We start from the raw sequence: 19,998 nt of genomic DNA on the forward strand, positions 1-19,998 counted from the left end.
GTGGGGGTGGGTGGTGGTGGAGGGGGTGGGTGGTGGTGGTGGAGGGGGTGGGTGGTGGTGGTGGAGGGTAGTGGTGGTGGTGGTGGGGGGTCGTGGTGGTGGAGGGGGTGGTGGTGGGTGATGGGGGGTGGTGGTGGAGGGGGGTCGCGGTGGGTGGTGGTGGTTGGGGACGGTGGTGGAGGGTAGTGGTGGTGGTGGGGGGTGGTGGTGGAGGGGGGTGGTGGTGGGGGGTGGTGGAGGGGAGTGGTGGTGGTGGTTGGGAGTGGGGAGTGGTTGTGGTGGGTGGTGGTGGGTGGTGGAGGGTGGTGGTGGAGGGGGGTGGTGGAGGGTGGTGGAGGGTAGTGGTGGGTGGTGGTGGAGGGTGGTGGTGGGGAGGGGTGGTAGTGGTGGGGAGTGTAGGTGGTGGGGGCGGTGGGGGTGGTGGTGGTGGGGGGGTGGTGGGGGGTGGTGGTGGGGAGTGTAGGTGGTTGGGGTAATGGGGGTGGTGGTGGTGGTGGTGGAGGGGGTGGTGGTGGTGGAGGGGGGTGGTGGGTGGTGGTGGTTATGATTCTGTGTAGTGGTTTGGTGAGGATGAGCGATGCAGCCGGACGGCGTTGACCAACACACACGCTGACACACAGTGACACACACACGCTGACACACACAGTGACACACACACGCTGACACACACAGTGACACACACACACTGACAGACACACACAGTGACACACACACAGTGACAGTGACACACACACAGTGACACACACACAGTGACACATACACACGCAGTGACACACGCACACACACACAGTGACAATCACTTACACACACAGTGACACACACGCAGTGACACACACACACAGTGACACACACGCAGTGACACACACACACACAGTGACACACTCACACACACACACACGGTGACACACACACACACAGTGACACACACACACACGCTGACACACACACACACACAGTGACAGTGACACACACACAGTGACAGTGACACACACACACGCTGACACACACACACACACAGTGACAGTGACACACACACACACAGTGACAGTGACACACACACACAGCCACTCACACGCGAGACGCTGCGTAGCACAAAAAACGCGAAACCCACCGCCGCCACTCGACTGCGCCCAGAGACGCCGCTGCTGCTGCCGCGCAGCGTCCGTTGCGGTGGGACACAACCAACAACAACGACAACAACAACGACAACAAGTCAGCCAAGTTGCGGGCAACTGCGGCGATGCGATGGCGGTCGCGAGCGTCGTGCCGAGTCGCCTGGAACGCGGCGCGACTCGAGCGAGCGACTCGGAGCTTTGACGCCGAGACGGCTGCGGCTGCTGCTGCGGCTGCGTGAGAGAGCGGCGAGTTTCGTTCAGCAGCGACAACAACAACCTGTTGGTGGTGCTGATGGTGATGTTGGTGATGTTGGTGTTGGTGCTGGTGTTGGTGTTGATGGTGATGATGGTGATGATGGTGTTGGTGCTGGTGTTGGTGTTGATGGTGATGATGGTGCTCGCCGGGAGAGGTGAGCAAGTGGCGACACCTCACTGACTCATCCTCACTGTGACACTGACTCACTGTGTCACTGTGACACTGACTCATCCTCACTGTGACACTGACTCACTGTGTCACTGACTCACTGTGACACTGACTCATCCTCACTGTGTCACTGACTCACTGTGTCACTGACTCACTGTGACACTGACTCACTGTGTCACTGACTCACTGTGACACTCACTGTGTCACTGACTCACTGTGTCACTCACTGTGTCACTGACTCACTGTGTCACTGACTCACTGTGACGCTGATTTACTGTGACACTGACTCATCCTCACTGTGACACTGACTCATCCTCACTGTGTCACTGACTCACTGTGACACTGACTCATCCTCACTGTGTCACTGACTCACTGTGTCACTGACTCACTGTGACACTGACTCACCGTGTCACTGACTCACTGTGTCACTCACTGTGACACTGACTCACTGTGTCACTGATTCACTGTGTCACTGACTGTGTCACTGACTCACTGTGTCACTGACTCACTGTGTCACTGACTGTGTCACTGACTCATCCTCACTGTGTCACTGACTCACTGTGTCACTGACTCACTGTGACATTCACTGTAACACTGACTCACTGTAACACTGACTCACTGTGACACTGACTCACTGTGTCACTGACTGTGTCACTGACTCACTGTGACACTGACTCACTGTAACACTGACTCACTGTGTCACTGACTGTGTCACTGACTCACTGTGTCACTGACTCACTGTGACACTGACTCACTGTGTCACTGACACACTGTGTCACTGACTCACTGTGACACTGACTCACTGTGACACTGACTCATTGTGTCACTGACTCACTGTGACACTGACTCACTGTGACACTGACTCACTGTGACACTCACTCATTGTGTCACTGACTCACTGTGACACTGACTCACCGTGTCACTGACTCACTGTGTCACTGACTCACCGTGTCACTGACTCACTGGGTAAGTCAATGTGTCACTGACTCACTGTGTCACTGACTCACTGTGACACTCACTGTGTCACTGACTCACTGTGTCACTGACTCACTGTGACACTGACTCGCTGTGACACTCACTGTGACACTGACTCACTGTGTCACTGACTCACTGTGACACTGACTCACTGTGTCACTCACTGTGACACTGACTCACTGTGTCACTGACTCACCGTGACACTGACTCGCTGTGTCACTGACTCGCTGTGTCACTGACTCACTGTGTCACTGACTGTGTCACTGACTCACCGTGACACTGACTCACTGTGTCACTGACTGTGTCACTGACTCACTGTAACACTGACTCACTGTGACACTCACTGTTTCACTCACTGTGTCACTGACTGTGTCACTGACTCACTGTGTCACTGACTCACTGACACGCCAAACTTCCGTGCATCTCAAAACACCGAGGACAGAGGATGCGAAACACGCCGATGGGACATGCAGCGCGTTCCACATTCGTAGACAACACCCCACGCTGATGATTGCGTGACGATGCCCTTCGATTCTCAGAGAGGCCGATTGAATGTTTCTTACTGAGAGATAGAGAGGAGAGAGCGATACGATATGGAAGACGCGTGCCCACGTTGGTGCGAGACGTGTAGAGGCTGCGACATTAAAAATGTGTTTTTTGTCTTCTTACTAGAATCCTATTGTATTAGTGCGGCTTATGTACACTGGTCGAATATTTCTGCTCAAGAAGCAACAGCATCGACACCACCGTCAGTAGCGTCCACGCAAGGCAGAAGACCTCGTTCGTGTCTAATGATATCAAACTAAACGAGTTACTACGTTTCATTTCGCTGGGTGAGCCCCCAACGAGCTACGCGTACTAAGGCTTACTTGAGACAGTAAATCTGTTCTTCACCTGAGGACGGCTGCTTGCGTTGTGGCCGAAACGTCGTGAGAATTATTTTATTATGTTTTGTTTTTATTATTTTATTACTTTCCTTCTACGTGACTTTACCGAAAGAACCAAGAAGACAGTAAATCTGGCTGTGACGGTCCCACTTGATGACGGAGATTTGTGTTGCCTCCGAAACGTCGTGATTTATGATTTTATTTATTTTATTATTTCTATAAATGTTATATTATTTTAGTATTTTTTATTTTTTACCTACGTGACTTTACCGAAAAAAACCTAATAGTATGAATCCTTGCAGTCACGAAAGCTTCCAATCTAGCATACGCAAGCCCCCTTTGTTCAGAAGCAACGTGGCCCACCGGCGAATTGGTCGATGGCTCCGGCGCGAAACGTCTCGTCACACGTGGACATGTCGAGTGGTGGTCAAATATTGCCGAGCGCACGTTTGTGAATGTGGAGGGGGGGGTGTGGGGCTGGGTGGAAAAACCTTGGAGGATGCCGGACACAAATTCACGCGTTAACTCCAAATATACAGCACGTGTCAGGGTTCGGGGTCGAACCCACGGACCTCCTGCATACCACAAACAAACCACCCACACGGCAATGCAGATAAGATGAGTAGCACTGTACCCGATCTCAAATGGTGTCTTTTGAGAAAGCAATGGTATGGGACTGATGGCCAATTCTCATTTGAGTAACTTCTCATGGAGAAGAAACGAAGCTAAACTATTTTTATTTTTATTTTACCAGATAAGGCTCTTTTTTTACCAGATAAGACTCTTTTTTCAGAAGCGACTGGCCACACAAATGGTCGCTCAATGAAGTGGCTTATCACGCGGACATTTAAAGCAGCCAAATACTCTGAACGCGCGTTGATTCTAAATGTGGAGGGAAAAGAAACGGAGAACACGAAGAACAATCCATGCGGCCACGGGGAGAGAGCCATGAAAACTCCAAATATACAGCAGCAGGCGTCAGAGTCGGGATCGAACCCACGACCTCCTGTACACCAGACGAGGTAGTTAACATCTCCTAGCCACCGTGATGATGATGAGATAGAGAGAGACACGCTAACTAGAAATATACAGCGCGTGTCAGGGTTCGAGATCGGGTTTATATTTATATAAAAAATATATACAGTAAAACCTTGGATTGCGAGTAACTTGGTCTGCGAGTGTTTTGCAAGACGAGCAAAAAATTTAAATAAATATTAATTTGATAAACGAGCGAGGTCTTGCAATACGAGTAGTACGTGTATACGCTTTGTCTGCCGAGCGTCACGTGATCACAACTGATATACGAGTGCTTTGATATACGAGTGCTTTGGATTACAAACAAGTTTCCGGAACGAATTATGCTCGCAATCCAAGGTTTTACTGTATATGCAAAAACTGTAAATGTTGTAGAGCAAGTGGGCTCCACGATGGATGCTCTGTTGGGCAGATGCAACGGGACATTGATGGAGTTCGTGGCAGTGTGGCAGGACGACTTTCGTTCGAACGGACGGTAGCCGACGGACGACGGCGAGTGATGGAATGGCAGCCCAAGGGATACGCAGACATCCATGCGGGGAAGACGACCCCGATGATGGCAGCGGCAGTAGGCGAGTTCGGAGTGCCGTGTTTACGATGCGAGCCAAACTTCTTGGTTCACGTGGCCCATGCGTTGCAAACGGTGATGCAGCAGTGACTACATTAATACCGATGATGATGATTATTATTATGGCTGATGAGACGCACAGCGAATCGAGTTTGTAAGCGGCGTTGTTCCGGTGTATGCGAATGTTGTGGATACAAATGGCATTGGGCTAGAAGAGCTCGTAACAGTGCAGACACGATGCAAGAAGCGAGAAACAGTACAAACGAGACGTTAGCAGAAACTACGTTACAAAAATACATTATTCAATTACCCCGTGCCCTGAATCGCGATACTGCAATGCACTGACTGGGGAAGGGTGAATAGCAACACCTGCTGAGTGAGTTGGTGGGTGAGTGAGTGGGTGAGTGAGTGGGTGGGTGAGTGGGTGGGTGAGTTGGTGAGTGGGTGAGTGGGTGAGTGAGTGAGTGGGTGGGTGAGTGGGTGGGTGAGTGAGTGAGTGAGTGGGTGAGTGAGTGGGTGAGTGAGTGGGTGGGTGAGTGGGTGGGTGAGTTGGTGAGTGGGTGAGTGAGTGGGTGGGTGAGTGAGTGGGTGAGTGAGTGGGTGGGTGAGTGGGTGAGTTGGTGAGTGGGTGAGTGAGTGGGTGGGTGAGTGGATGGGTGAGTGAGTGAATGAGTGGGTGAGTGAATGAGTGAGTGGGTGAGTTGGGTGGGTGAGTGAGTGGGTGAATGGGTGGGTGAGTGGGTGAATGGGTGGGTGAGTGAGTGAGTGAGTGAGTGGGTGGGTGAGTGAGTGAGTGAGTGGGTGGGTCAGTGGGTGAGTGAGCGAGTGAGTGGGTGAGTGGGTGAGTGAGTGAGTGGGTGAGTGAGTGACTGAGTGGGTGAGTGGGTGAGTGGGTGAGTGAGTGAGTGGGTGGGTGAGTGGGTGGGTGAGTGAGTGGGTGAGTGAGTGGGTGAGTGAGTGGGTGGGTGAGTGGGTGGGTGAGTTGGTGAGTGGGTGAGTGAGTGGGTGGGTGAGTGAGTGGGTGAGTGAGTGGGTGGGTGAGTGGGTGAGTTGGTGAGTGGGTGAGTGAGTGGGTGGGTGAGTGGATGGGTGAGTGAGTGAATGAGTGGGTGAGTGAATGAGTGAGTGGGTGAGTTGGGTGGGTGAGTGAGTGGGTGAATGGGTGGGTGAGTGGGTGAATGGGTGGGTGAGTGAGTGAGTGAGTGGGTGGGTGAGTGAGTGAGTGAGTGAGTGAGTGGGTGGGTCAGTGGGTGAGTGAGCGAGTGAGTGGGTGAGTGGGTGAGTGAGTGAGTGGGTGAGTGAGTGACTGAGTGGGTGAGTTGGTGAGTGGGTGAGTGAGTGGGTGGGTGAGTGGGTGAGTGAGTGAGTGGGTGTGTGAGTGGGTGAGTGAGTGAATGAGTGGGTGAGTGAATGAGTGAGTGGGTGGGTGCGTGGGTAAATGGGTGGGTGAGGGGGTGGGTGGGTGGGTGAGTGGGTGAGTGAGGGAGTGGATGGGTGGGTCAGTGGGTGAGTGAGTGAGTGGGTGGATGGGTGGGTCAGTGGGTGAGTGCATGCGTCAAATCAGCGGTAGTGCAATGGTTAGCGCACTGCGCTCCAAAACAGGTGTCCCGAGTTCGAATCCCGCTCACGGCCAATACCAGTGACGATTATCTGAACCGGTCCTGGGCATCCCCTATGCCGACTCAGCATCAAATGAGAACCCGGTGCGATGTGTAAACATCGGCCAGGCGTTGTGCTGTCCACCCCCTCGTGTGCCGTGCCGGCCTTCATAGGTGCTCGCCAACAGCACTTGTTAAGCCTATACGGGGGATCTTTGTCTGTGAGTAGGTGAGTGAGTGGTGTTCTTACAGAGGCGCGACACAGAGAAGAGATTTGGGCATCAGTTTAGTCCAAACCCCCATCTCAGGTCATTACGATAACGTTTTGGTCAATGGATTTACTGGGCACGTCATAGATCAGTGGAGTTACTACAACTGCCTTAGGGTCACCATTTGTGGGTACTTTTATTTTCTACCAAATGGGAATATTTTCTGAAAGAGTAATTCTGTCACTTTCGTGAAGAAAATCTACCACCGATTTGGCTTCAAATGTTCAGCCTCATTCCTTAATTTGCGATTCTTGTGGGTCTGATTTGGCCATTGGAGGATGATCGATGTTGACTTAAAGCTTTCGTGACTGCAGGAATTCATCTTCTTGGGTCTTTCGGTAAAGTCACGTAGATAGGTTGAAAGAAAATAACAAAAAATAAAAAATAAACTACGACGTTTCCATCGCAACACAAGCAATCGTCATCAGGAAAAAAAAGAGCTGGAAAGCTGCTGAGGCAGAACGGTTATTTTTTGTCATTTTCGTTGAACCTATCCACGATGGATATCTTCCCTGTCATCCACCACCACCACCACCACCGCTGAGATCACCTAATCAGGCCTAGAGGTCGCGCCTTCGCCGCTTGATGCGGGACGGCGGCTAGGAGATGTTAACTACCTCGCCCGGTATGCAGGAGGTCGTGGGTTCGATACCGACCCTGATGCCTGCTGCTGTATATTTGGATTTTTTTTGGACATTTGCACGTGATTAGCCATTTAGTTCAGCGACCATTTGTGGCCAACTCGCTTTTGAAAAAGAGCTCTATAGCTCAGTGGGCCTTACCGGGTAAAATGAAACATCGTTTTAATATAGTCGTGTTTAGTTTTGCGGTTCGAACTCAGCGACCACCCTGGTTAATACTGCAGCGTGTGTGTAACGCCCATTTGAATCCGACAGCATCTGCTTCACAGTGGACGTTCGGGAGATCCCCTGACATCGTGTGCCATTGTATGCTTGAAATTGGTCAAATTCGAAAATTATCTGCAAATTATTTAATTGGTGGTAATGCATCGCAATCATTGCCCCCCCCCAACCTCCCCCCTACCCCTTTTCTGGCATACTAATGCCCCAGGTCACTCGTGCAAATGAGACTCATCCTGGCCTCACCTTGTTAAACAAAATATATTTGAAACGCAGCTGTGAGGCAAGGCACACTACCCTACTACGCTACATTATACACTGCTGCACGGCACCTCATCCATAGCTCTCTCTTTACCACTTGTCACCGGGCAAAGCCATTCTACTATCCACAATTTCACGGATAAGACGAGTTGTTTTCTTGCATAATAGGATGCGATCGCCTCTCATCTGTGACATTGATCATCCACAAACAAACCACCCACACGGCAATGCAGATAAGATGAGTAGCACTGTATCAATCTCAAATGGTGTCTTTTGAGAAAGCAATGGTATGGGACTGATGGCCAATTCTCATTTGAGTAACTTCTCATGGAGAAGAAACGAAGCTAAACTATTTTTATTTTACCAGATAAGGCTCTTTTTTACCAGATAAGGCTCTTTTTTCAGAAGCGACTGGCCACACAAATGGTCGCTCAATTAAGTGGCTTATCACGTGGACATTTAAAGCAGCCAAATACTCTGAACGCGCGTTGATTCTAAATGTGGAGGGAAAAGAAACGGAGGACACGAAGAACAATCTATGCGGCCACGGGGAGAGAGCCATGAAAACTCCAAATATACAGCAGCAGGCGTCAGGGTCGGGATCGAACCCACGACCTCCTGTACACCAGACGAGGTAGTTAACATCTCCTAGCCACCGTGATGATGATGAGAGAGAGAGAGACACGCAAACCCCAAATATACAGCAGCAGGCGTCAGAGTCGGGATCGAACGCACGACCTCCTGCATACCAGGCGAGGTAGTTAACATCTCCTAGCCACCGTGATAATGATGAGAGAGAGAGAGAGAGACACGCAAACTCCAAATATACAGCAGCAGGCGTCAGAGTCGGGATCGAACCCACGACCTCCTGTATACCAGGCGAGGTAGTTAACATCTCCTAGCCACCGTGATGATGATGAGAGAGAGAGAGAGACACGCAAACTCCAAATATACAGCAGCAGGCGTCAGAGTCGGGATCGAACCCACGACCCCCTGCATACCAGGCGAGGTAGTTAACATCTCCTAGCCACCGTGATAATGATGAGAGAGGGAGAGAGACACGCAAACTCCAAATATACAGCAGCAGGCGTCAGGGTCGGGATCGAACCTACGACGTCCTGTATACCAGGCGAGGTAGTTAACATCTCCTAGCCACCGTGATGATGATGAAAGAGAGAGACACGCAAACTCCAAATATACAGCAGCAGGCGTCAGGGTCGGGATCCAACCCACGACCTGCTGCATACCAGGCGAGGTAGTAAACATCTCCTAGCCAGCGTGATGATGATGAGAGAGAGAGAGAGACGCAAACTCCAAATATACAGCAGCAGGCGTCAGGGTCGGGATCGAACCCACGAGCTCCTGGTCAACCAAACCCCACCTCCAAGTGTGCCACTTCAACCGATGTGTCCAGTTCTCACGATCTAAAACGCCGAGTTCTTCAGGGCATACTTGCGTAGTGCACCATGTTTGCTCGTGAATGCATCCGTGCAGTGTGCGTAATCGTGTTTGCTCGTGGACGTGAGTTATTGACTGACATGAGGAGTTGACCTTTCAGGGACCACAGAGGATGATGTCTGGAACTGCTCTTCCCCAGTTGAAATACGTCCACTGCCATTGAATCAACAAATCACCCTCATTGACATTCACGTAAGAGCGGCTTCTACACGTGTTTGGGAGGCCTGCGTGTTTAATTGTTAGCGGTTTTCATTAATCGTGGGTTGCCACTTGACGACGATGAATTGAACTGCTGCCATTAACATATCTACGAGTGAGCTTCTTGATGCGTGTACAAGTCATCCCGTGGAACTTCACTATGAAATTGAAGATTAACTTGAAAACGAATAAAATAATTCATTCACAATGTGATCAAAACCGGAACAAGCACCAATAAAACATAAATACGAGAAACATAACTGTTTAGATGTTCTTCTTGGTTCATTCGGTAAAGTCACATAGAAGGGAAGTAATAAAATAATAAAAATAAAACATATCATTTTATTATGTTTTATTTTTCTTATTTTTCTTATTTAATTATTTCCCTTCTACGTGACTTTACCGAAAGAACCAAGAAGATGAATCCCTGCAGTCACGAAAGCTTTAAATCGAAAAATTGTTTTGATGTTACTTAAAAACAGTGACACACTCTGATTGATTTGAGGATAGAATCCCACACTTTATGGCCGTGAAACCAGAGGTCCGTCATTGACAAGCAGAGTACGTACTGGACACAGAGACACGTGCTGTTGATGAGCATCGTGGCAAAAGGGTTACATTTGGGGAGGGACGGTGAAAGATCCCCCCTTGTAAATGCACCCACTCTAAATGCAGAACAAGAGGCGCATGCAACATGCCCACCTAGGCGAGATGAATTTAGATAGTGCAGTTGCAAATGGAGAGATGCAGCAGCAGCAACATTCATTGTCAAATTAAACTCCTGATAGCGTAGCTTTCCGCTTCTGAAACGCAGTCTGACTTGTTTGCATTGCTTATGACAGCACCGTTATACGCTGCAATACCACAGTGTCACTTCGCAGTGACAAAAATCCAACCGCATCTCAAGTCACTTGGCAATCATACAGGTTACGAGGATCTTTGCGATACATTAGATATGCAACAGCGTTCGGGAATCAAGGAAATCTGGCCGAAAATGAAACCACCAAACAAATTGAGAGCTCAGCAATTTGCCCAAGCATGAATACACTGGTCAACACACCTTTTCTGGCATAAGGTTGTAAGGTAATTTTGGGGTGCTGATTCCAAATCTGGCATCAGTTTATGTCTATCACATCAGGTTTTTGAGATATCAATTATTGCATTTTCAATAAAAACTGCAGAAGAAAAATATTAAATAAATGTGGATATCTACATAAAATTATATTATAAACACACTATCCTAAAAATACAGCCCCATATTTTAACACTAAAGCAGTCACTGACTCGCAACAACTTGCAACCATAAGTGACAGAGTTAATTTCGGGTAAAATCAATGAAAATGGGGTATGCCGATAGCAGAAAAATGAGATGTGATAGAGCAAATCTGAGATCAGATTTGGAATCAGCATCCTGAAATTAGTTTGAAACAGCTGCAAAAGTCCAGGCCAGAAAAAAATGTTTTTTTTGTTGACCAGTGTCATCTAACACCTGCAAACGTCAGAACGTAAATTTAGCTTTAGAAAAATGAAAACTGCTTACATACAGGTAAAATACATAAATCATAGCCCAGAATGTCACGACCCAGCAAATTCCCGAGGCTCAACCAACCAACGCAACGAGTGTGCAAGTATGAACGCAGAGCATCTCGATACACCACTCAATACAATTCACGAACGCCCTCAGCCCTGGGTCATTTTCAGTAAATCAACACAAACCTACGGATCGGATGACAATCAATGGCCAGAGTTAGGCCCAGGCAAATTTGGGCTACCGAAATTGGCTGACCAGTTCCCTCGCAAACTCTCACAGAATCAAGCAATCCCCACCAGTACGTAAGCCGCTCACCGTGGCGGCAGAGTGGAAAGGTTTGACATTTCGGTTAACCCAAAGGGTAAACTCTTTTTCACAAAGCACCGGGGCCGGATAAGAATATAAAACAAATCACAATGCGATTTAAAGCTTTCGTGACTGCAGGGATTCATCTTCTTGGTTCTTTCGGTAAAGTCTCGTAGAATGGAAATAATAAAATAATAAAAATAAAACATAACAAAATAAAATTCTCACGACGTTTCCGCCACAATGCAAGCAGCCGTCCTCAGGACGGCTGTCGGAAAGACAGCGTCCTTATTATTTCCCTTCTACGTGACTTTACCGAAAGAACCAAGAAGATGAATCACACAATGCATTAAACGAAGTAACATCGCGAGGGAAAAACCAAAGCCGCATAAAATCAATGCAACAAAAATGCGCCGTCAAGAAATAAAATAGATGCAGGAGAAATAACAACATTGACTTGAAATGTAAACAATCCGGTCTATCCAAAAGCAAAGAAAACTCGGTATGAATTACAGCAAATATGTTTCTAAGCAATAAATCATATCTGCATTCGAATGAACGATGTCTTTTTCGCCTCGGTGACAGCATTTGTCGCGTTTGAGGTGACACGATGACACGAAAAAAGTGAGGCCACCATTGAGAAGTTTATAGTGTTTGACTGTTGCTATAGATGTCCACATGTGGAGCCACTTCGTTGAGCTATCATTTGTGGCCAAGTCGATTCGCTTCTGATAAAAGAGACACTGGGCCTGACCTGGTAAAATATGTTTTATCTTAATTATAGAAGGCCACCGTTCTCCCACCCTCGCCGCTTGAACTCTCTCCTGAAGCCCTCTTGTTGTGGCCAGCAGACCGTGGACTTCGGCTTTTAGTCCCGGGACATCTGGCCGTTTGCAAGATCAGACGAGAGCACGAAAGGGGGATTTTAACAAAAAACATTTTTTTAAAAAGAGTAACAATTCAAGACGTGGTTACATCTCCTGGAGAATGAGTAAGAGTGGACAGTTGCTCACAAGACGTAAAGTTTCGCGTCGATTTTGTTTAGCCAGGCGACAGCTCCGGACGCCTGGATGAGTGACGTTTGCGAGAAATGTTTCAGGTCACCAAATTGAAACGAGTGTAATGCGAGCAAGGATTGAGGGGGGGTGGAGTCTGGGTCACGTGCGGAGTTGGTAGAGTAAGGGTCACGTGGGGGGAGAGGATTTAGATAGAGAACCGGAAGGGGAAGGGGGAGTTGAGACGGAGTGAAATACGAGGAGGCCACGCTGGGCAAGACGGAGAGTGTGGCGCGGTTGCCACGCGGTGGGAGACGTCGACACCGACGGCCATCGGGGTCAGACGAAGAGAGCTAACGGGGCAGTGAGAGGCTAGCTGTGAAAGGGGCAGCAGCGACGCTAGATAGCGGGGCAGCGGTGTGGCTGCAAGGATTGCCTGATGGGGCAGCAATGAGACTGCATATTGGAGGAGCAGGGAGACTGCACAACGGAGCAGCCGAGGGCTGTGGAGAGGTCGTCGAGCGGGACGCGAGCCTGAGCGAGACGCCGTGGTACGGAGATTCTACGAACCCAATAAAGGACAACGGAGATCGACATCTGAGAGAGAGTCCTTTATTACACGAGCATAACAAGTATGCATGTGGAACTTCTTTCGCACCGTACGTAGCCGACCGCGGTAATTGAAGGTGCGGGGGAAGGACAAGAAACTAAACGCACAGAGCAGTAAAGTGAAATAAAGGACGGCAATGGAGCAGAAAGGAATCGGAGCTAGAACAACTGTGTCGTCATATGAGACGTTGATAATTATCATGCAGAGATGTAAAGCAATGTTAAATAATACATTTCCAATGGCGAAAGTCGCCTTGGTTAGATACTTTTAGACTGATTATCGTACAATTACAATGAAGTTACATAAACACCTCCGATTAGCATGGTTGGCTAGATACATACACAAACATTTAAAGGACTCGTCTATAGCCCGTCCAAGGACGGGCGTATTGCAGTAAATCTGAAACATTGAAACGAAAATCAGAGCGCGACGTGATATATCCATTGTATTAATGTGTGTGCAATTTGTAAGGGCGCGGTGACACAGACCTATTTCATTTAAAGGTTATAATCCCTTGTTCATCATGACGTCCTTTTTACTTTGATGTCTCAACAGCGTTACGGAGACCACGTGACGTGAGGGTTCTGCCTTTGTAGTGAGGGTTGTAAGTTGACGCCGAGGAGGGGGGAGGAGGCGCCTCGCCCCCCATGTGGAGTGACGTCATCTGCTCATGATTATGAATGAGGGGGGGGGGGTCCATATGGAGGACGTCACCTGCCCATGATTATAAATGAGGGGGGCTGGTTGATTGGGAGTCAGCGGAGGAATCTGAACATCTGGGTGATGGTGCTGGTGAGTAGTCTGGTGGTAGCATTCGTGGAGGCTATACTGGCGGGGATCTTTGTCTTTGTCAGCAGAGTAGATCTATTGGAATCTGAAAGCGAGGTGTTGGGGAGGCCACAGAGGAGAAATGTCCACAAGCTGTCAGAATTTAGAAGCGGGGGGACACACCGGTCCGTCACGTTGAGTACCCCAAGTCGCTGCCCAACTAGCGGTTCGGAGCAACCACCAAGAAGAGGAAATCCACAGCACCAGGCTGTAGCTATTGTTAGGTTTTTTCGGTAAAGTCACGAAGGTAAAAAAATTAAATTTAAATTAATAAAAGTAAAATAAGTTTACTTGATACAGCTATCGTGCTGTGACGGTTCCACCTGAAGACGGAAGCTTGTGTTGCCTCTGAAACGTCGTGATTATTCTTTGGTTCTTTTCGGTTAAGTCACGTCTAAAAATAAAATAATAAATTAAAATAACATATTACGACGTTTCGATTGCAACACAAGCAATCATCATCAGGTATAAAAGAAAAATAGCAACAAAAATCTAACTAGAAAACTATAGACAGACATACAAATAGACAGACATCACAACGGCACACAGAGAGAGGCCGTCGTAATATGTTATTTTAATTTATTATTTTATTTTTAGACGTGACTTAACCGAAAAGAACCAAAGAATAATTCCTGCAGTCACGAAAGCTCCTAAATTAAGTCGTGATTATTATTTTATTTTACTTTTATTAATTTTTATTCTTATTTTTTACCTACGTGACTTTACCGAAAAAAATCTAAGAATATGAATCCTTGCAGTCACGAAAGCTTCAAATCTAGAATCAGGCTGTAGCTCTCAAGCTGGGTCTACATCCGTGGCAGTCTTAGAATTGGCCTATACGTGATGTACGAAACAATAGCACAATTGGCTAAATAGGGTTTGCCCAAATCACAAGATGATGCTTTTATTCGTACGAACACACACGCCATTTAACACAACCGCATCACCCCAATTCTGTATTTATACACTGACTCAAAATCCAGTCCGCCACCAACTGGAATATGTTCTGTCACAATTGACGCTGTGGGGTTTGCTCAAATAGCGAGGTTATGGTTGTATTCGTGCAGAGACAATCCGCATTTATACACAAACTCAAAATCCAGTCTGCAAGATTCTCCAAAGACGGCGACATCGCCCGCCTCTCCCCCTCTCATCTCACTCCTCCGTTATGGTCTCTCTCTACTCCACCAACGAAGGTTGTTTTGGTCACCCCCTCCCCGCCTGGTCTGGCATTCCCTCTCAACAATCATTCACATCGCCAAGACTGAAGGGAAGGCTTCAAAACCTGACTTTTCTTCAAAAGCCTGAGGATAAATGTCTCCTCCCTGTGAAGTGTCTTCATTGTCCGGCACTGTGCCCTTTGCTGGTTCTTTCAACGTGAATGTCCAATTATATTGTACAGGACTTTCGAGATACTTTTATAAGAAAAATATATAATTCAATTTATATTGTATCGAACACAAATCTCACTTCATAGCTGCCCTTTTTCACCCATTTTAGCCGTCAGAAATTTTGAAGAAGCAACCCCAAAACTGGTGGCTTTATTCAGATGATGTTTGATGTTGCAAATGTAGCAGATTTTAGCTTTGGTTTCGTTCAACTCGAGATATTTTTAACCGATCGAAAAATTAAGAATGCACCGGTCCCAGTAATGATGACCACAGCACACAAACCGATAGCAAACAGCTGCCTCGCCTTCCGCTTACATCCCTGAGCCCCCAAGATGCACACTACGCCATGCTCGTTAATCAGAAGCGCTTTTGACATTTTGACTGTAATGCACGGGACGGTGATTATATTACACAGACTAATCATAGCCCCACGTAATCACATTTGTATCGATGATACTAAAAAAAAGTACAGTGTCATGTTTTTTGGTTCTTTGTATTCAGGCAGTTTCTCTGAATGTATTCATGTGTTTAAGGCTTTGTGTCGATCCATATACCGTGAGTTACAATTCAAAAATTGCATTATTGTTTCGTAGCTAACACTCAAATATCGTATCAAAAGTATCCTTTGTAATAGCCAATTTACACTTGTGGTTTGGAGTACAGTATAATTGGGAAAAAAAACACGAAATTAGTAATTTTTTTGCCGAAAGCTTCTAAACATTCAACATTTAAAATTCTCATGAAATGCAAAGTCAAGCTTAAGCGTCGCAAATGCACCATGTCCATTCGCTGCGAGGGTGCCCAGAGCTTGCAGCCGACGTGGCCACGTGACACGCGCTCTTCGTGTCTCCACGCAGTTGTCTGTGACGAGCACCCCTCCTGGATGGCCTCGCTGTGAACGCGACAAACCCTCTCTGCAAAGCGTCGCGGGCCACACACACAGAGGGCGGCGGCGGCGGTGGAGGAAGGTGCCCAATGTGGTGATAGCCAGGAGGAGGAGGAGGAGCATGCTGCGGCTAACGGCGTGGCCGTCGCTCGCGTGGCGAGCCCACCTGCTGCTGTGGGCCCTCTCCTCCCCGCTGCGCGGCTCGCCGCCGTGCCCCGCCGCCTGCAACTGCACCCTGGGAGCGAACGCGCAGAGGACGGTCAGCTGCAGCCGCGCGGGCCTCAGCCACGTGCCCCACGAGCTGCCCGCCGACACCGCCGTGCTCCTGCTCGACGGCAACCGCATCGGCGCGCTGCCCGCCGGCCTCTTCCAGGGCCTGAGGCAGCTGCGCGAGATGAACCTGTCGGGCAACGTCATCCAGAGTGTGAGCGCCGCCGCCTTTCCCGAGGGCATCACCTTCCTCGACCTGTCCGCCAACCGACTGCTCGGCCTGCCCCGGGAGCTGAAGCAGCTGAAGGCGCGCGTGCGCTTAGACGGGAACCCGCTGCACTGCGGCTGTCAGCTCCAGGAGCTGTTCGCCGTGCTGGACGTGGACGCGCGCACAGCCAACGGGGTGCTGTGCGCCACGGCCGTGGTGGAGAGTGCACGCGGGAGGCCCTTCTTCGAGGTGATGGAGAAGATGAACTTCTGCAACATGCCGCGCAAGACCACCGACGTGGCCATGCTCGTCACCATGTTCGGCTGGTTCGCCATGGTGGTCGCCTACATCGCGTACTACGTGCGCACCAACCAGGAGGACGCCAGGCGTCACATCGAGTACCTCAAGTCGCTGCCCAGCGCGCAGTTCAGAGCGGCCAGCGAGGGGGACACACACAGCACCATGCTGTAGCTGACGGCGTGCTGTAGCTGACGGCATGCTGTAGCTGACGGCGTGCTGTAGCTGACGGCGTGCTGTAGCTGACGGCATGCTGTAGCTGACGAAGCAAGGGGGTAGTTTCGGGATGAGTCTGCACGTGATTTACTGGGGAAAAAAAGAATAGCACAATTGACTCGGTCACTTTTTGCCCAAATCACAAGGTGACGGTTTTGTTCGTGCGAAACAAAGGCAAAGATCCCCCGTGTAGCCTTAACAGACTGTTGGGGCAAGTGCTCTTAGCGAGCAGCACCTGTGAAGGGCGGCACGGTACACGAGGCGGTAGGTGACCAGCACCACGCCCGGCCGCCTTTGTCTCCCCAGTGGCGATGTTTACACACCGCACCAGGTACTCACTTGAGGCCGAGTCGACCTAGGAGAGGCCCACGATCGGTTCAGATAATCGTCACTGGGTATTGGCCGTGAGCGGGAATCGAACTCGTGCGGCCGGGTTCGTAGCGCAGCGTAGCGCTAACCACGACACAACCACATTGCCCCAATACTGTACTCATATTTATACACTGACTCAAAATCCAGTCCGGGACCAACTCGATTATTTTTTGTCGCAATTGACTCTTTTAAGGTTTGCTCACACCAAAAGGTCATTATTGTTTCATTCGTACAGAAACGTTCCATATTTATACACAAGCTCAAAATCCAGTCTGCAAGATAGACTGCCTTGTTCCCAGCCTCTCCCCTCTCATCTCTCTCCCCGTTCTGTCCTCTCTCCTCCACCTACCAATGTCCTGTCACCCCCCCCCCCCCCGCTTCCCCCTCAACCTGCATATAATGCGAGGGGCAGATCGCTTATTCTCCCCCTCCTACCCTGGTCTGGCATTTCACATCGTCTCGGTCCTCCCTTGCCTTGTTCACCATCAAGGCTTGAACCCCAAGTTTTCTTCAAAGCCCAGGAATAGCTGCCTCTTCTCTGTGGAGTGTCTTCGTTGCACATTTACGGTGCCACCGTTTCACCCCTCCTGCCCTCAACCACATTACCAAAACAACAACAACAAAAACCTTCCGTCTTCGCTGCTTCCCTCCAAGTGCGCGTCCACTTATGTTCTACAGGGTTTTGAGATACTTTTGTATCATTCAAAGTATATTGTATGAAACAGACACAAAAAATCTCACTTTATATCTGTCCAAATACGCTGATTGGCTACGTCGGATGAATATAACATTCACAGGAGCACGACCGCAGCATAGGACTGGGTGTGCTGGCTTCTACTCAGGTTGGTAACTGGCTTGTACCTTTCAAAGCTACGGTGGCGAGATGTTAACTACCTCGCCTGGTATACAGGAGGTCGTGGGTGCGATCCTAACCACTGGCACCTGTATATTTGGAGTCTGCATGTCTCTCTCCCCGTGGTAGCGTGGGGTTTTCTCCGGGTCCTCCGGCTTTTTGCCCTTCCACGTTTAGAAACACGCTCTCAAGAGTATTTGGCTGCAAAACATTTCCACGCGATAAGCCACTTCGGTGAGCTGTCCTTTGTGGGCAGGTCGTTTCTGAAAAAAAGCCAGTGGGCCTTAGCTGATGAAATCAAATCGTTCCGTTTTAAGTTTAGTTTTCTAATCAAGGATGGTGTTCGATGAAATGCCGATACAGTATCACGTGCGCAGGTCGTCTCTGCTGGTATATTTAATGCTGCCGACAGAAATGATGTACAAAAATATTCATCCTTCTCTGACGCGTGTCTCCAAGATGTTCACAGATTGCATCGGTTACTTTCAGTGGTGGTGTTTTGACGGGGGTTTGTGCGTTGTGTTAAAAGTCATATTTTTGTAATCTTGACTGTATCAGTGGATATGTTTAAAGGGAAAGTAGGTGCAACGTGGCAGTTAATGTTGACGTCTGATTGATTGTGATCGCCCAGTCAGAATTCAGCTTGTGATTAGAGTATTTTGCCGGGTTTTACGCCTTTCGTGTCACTTGATGTCGTGCATCACAGACACATTGAACACTGATCTTGCCCTGACCTTATACCAATCTTACAAGGGATATATTGCTATTTTATGGTAATATTTTTCTACGCTAAATTCGCACCGTCATCCCAACCAGGCGGGCTCAGCAAGAGAGCAAGCGATGTGGTGTGTCCAATCACACTTGGTGGGGTTGACTGAACCCATCATCCCTCTGGGGCTGATAAAGTGAGTACCACTTCGTTTGGGAAAGTCAGCACTAGTTGTCCTACGGATAGACTGGCCTCCACCACACATATGTGGACTTTCTACCATTGGCTCAGGAATGTAATCGTGAGATTAGCAAGGCCCTCATTGCTCGTTGGAGCAAGAAATCACCAACGTTGGACTAACATGGTAACAGTTCTGTACATTGCCTTAACTTTCAGGGGCTTCTACACCACTCTAGACCTTCATGTAAATGCTTGGCTGTCTCTGTCTCAAGGAAAAGGCCTTAAACGGGTGAAGTAGATCAGCGTCTGTCATGCTGGAGAGTGCTTCTTGTTATCCTGAACGAAGCTCGTGGGCGGAATGATTGCATTGCATTTTGTCAGAAAATAAAAGTTCAATTTCTAAAATGTGCTTCTCTTTTGTCAACCTCACTCAAGCGGCATCGGCACGATTTATTTTTAGCATGAGCTACAAAGTAAGATGTCTCTTTTTTTCGTATTGTACATTTTTGTACCTCGTATGGTATGCGTAGGTTTCGATTTAAAGCTTTCGTGACTGCAGGGATTCATCTTCTTGGTTCTTTCGGTAAAATCACGTAGAAGGAAAGTAATAAAATAATAAAAACAAAACATAATAAAATAATTCTCACGACGTTTCGGCCACAACGCAAGCAGCCGTCCTCAGGTGAAGACCAGGTCTGTCGGGGAGACAGCGTCTGAAATTGTACTACTTCCCTTCTACGTGACTTTACCGAAAGAAC

At 48.8% G+C, this 19,998-nt stretch overlaps 1 protein-coding gene across 1 annotated transcript; it reads left to right on the forward strand.

The window, feature by feature from the left end:
- The first annotated feature begins 1,056 nt into the window (after positions 1-1,056).
- On the forward strand, positions 1,057-19,639 carry LOC144729354 (leucine-rich repeat-containing protein 3-like). Its single transcript, XM_078609560.1, has 2 exons — positions 1,057-1,525; positions 16,167-19,639. The coding sequence occupies exon 2, from the start codon at positions 16,317-16,319 to the stop codon at positions 17,082-17,084; it is 768 nt and encodes a 255-aa protein (XP_078465686.1). The 5' UTR covers positions 1,057-1,525; positions 16,167-16,316; the 3' UTR covers positions 17,085-19,639.
- Positions 19,640-19,998: the final 359 nt, after the last annotated feature.

Source organism: Lampetra planeri, chromosome 2, assembly GCF_965212315.1.
Source record: "Lampetra planeri chromosome 2, kcLamPlan1.2.h2, whole genome shotgun sequence".
Classification (NCBI taxonomy): domain Eukaryota; kingdom Metazoa; phylum Chordata; class Hyperoartia; order Petromyzontiformes; family Petromyzontidae; genus Lampetra; species Lampetra planeri.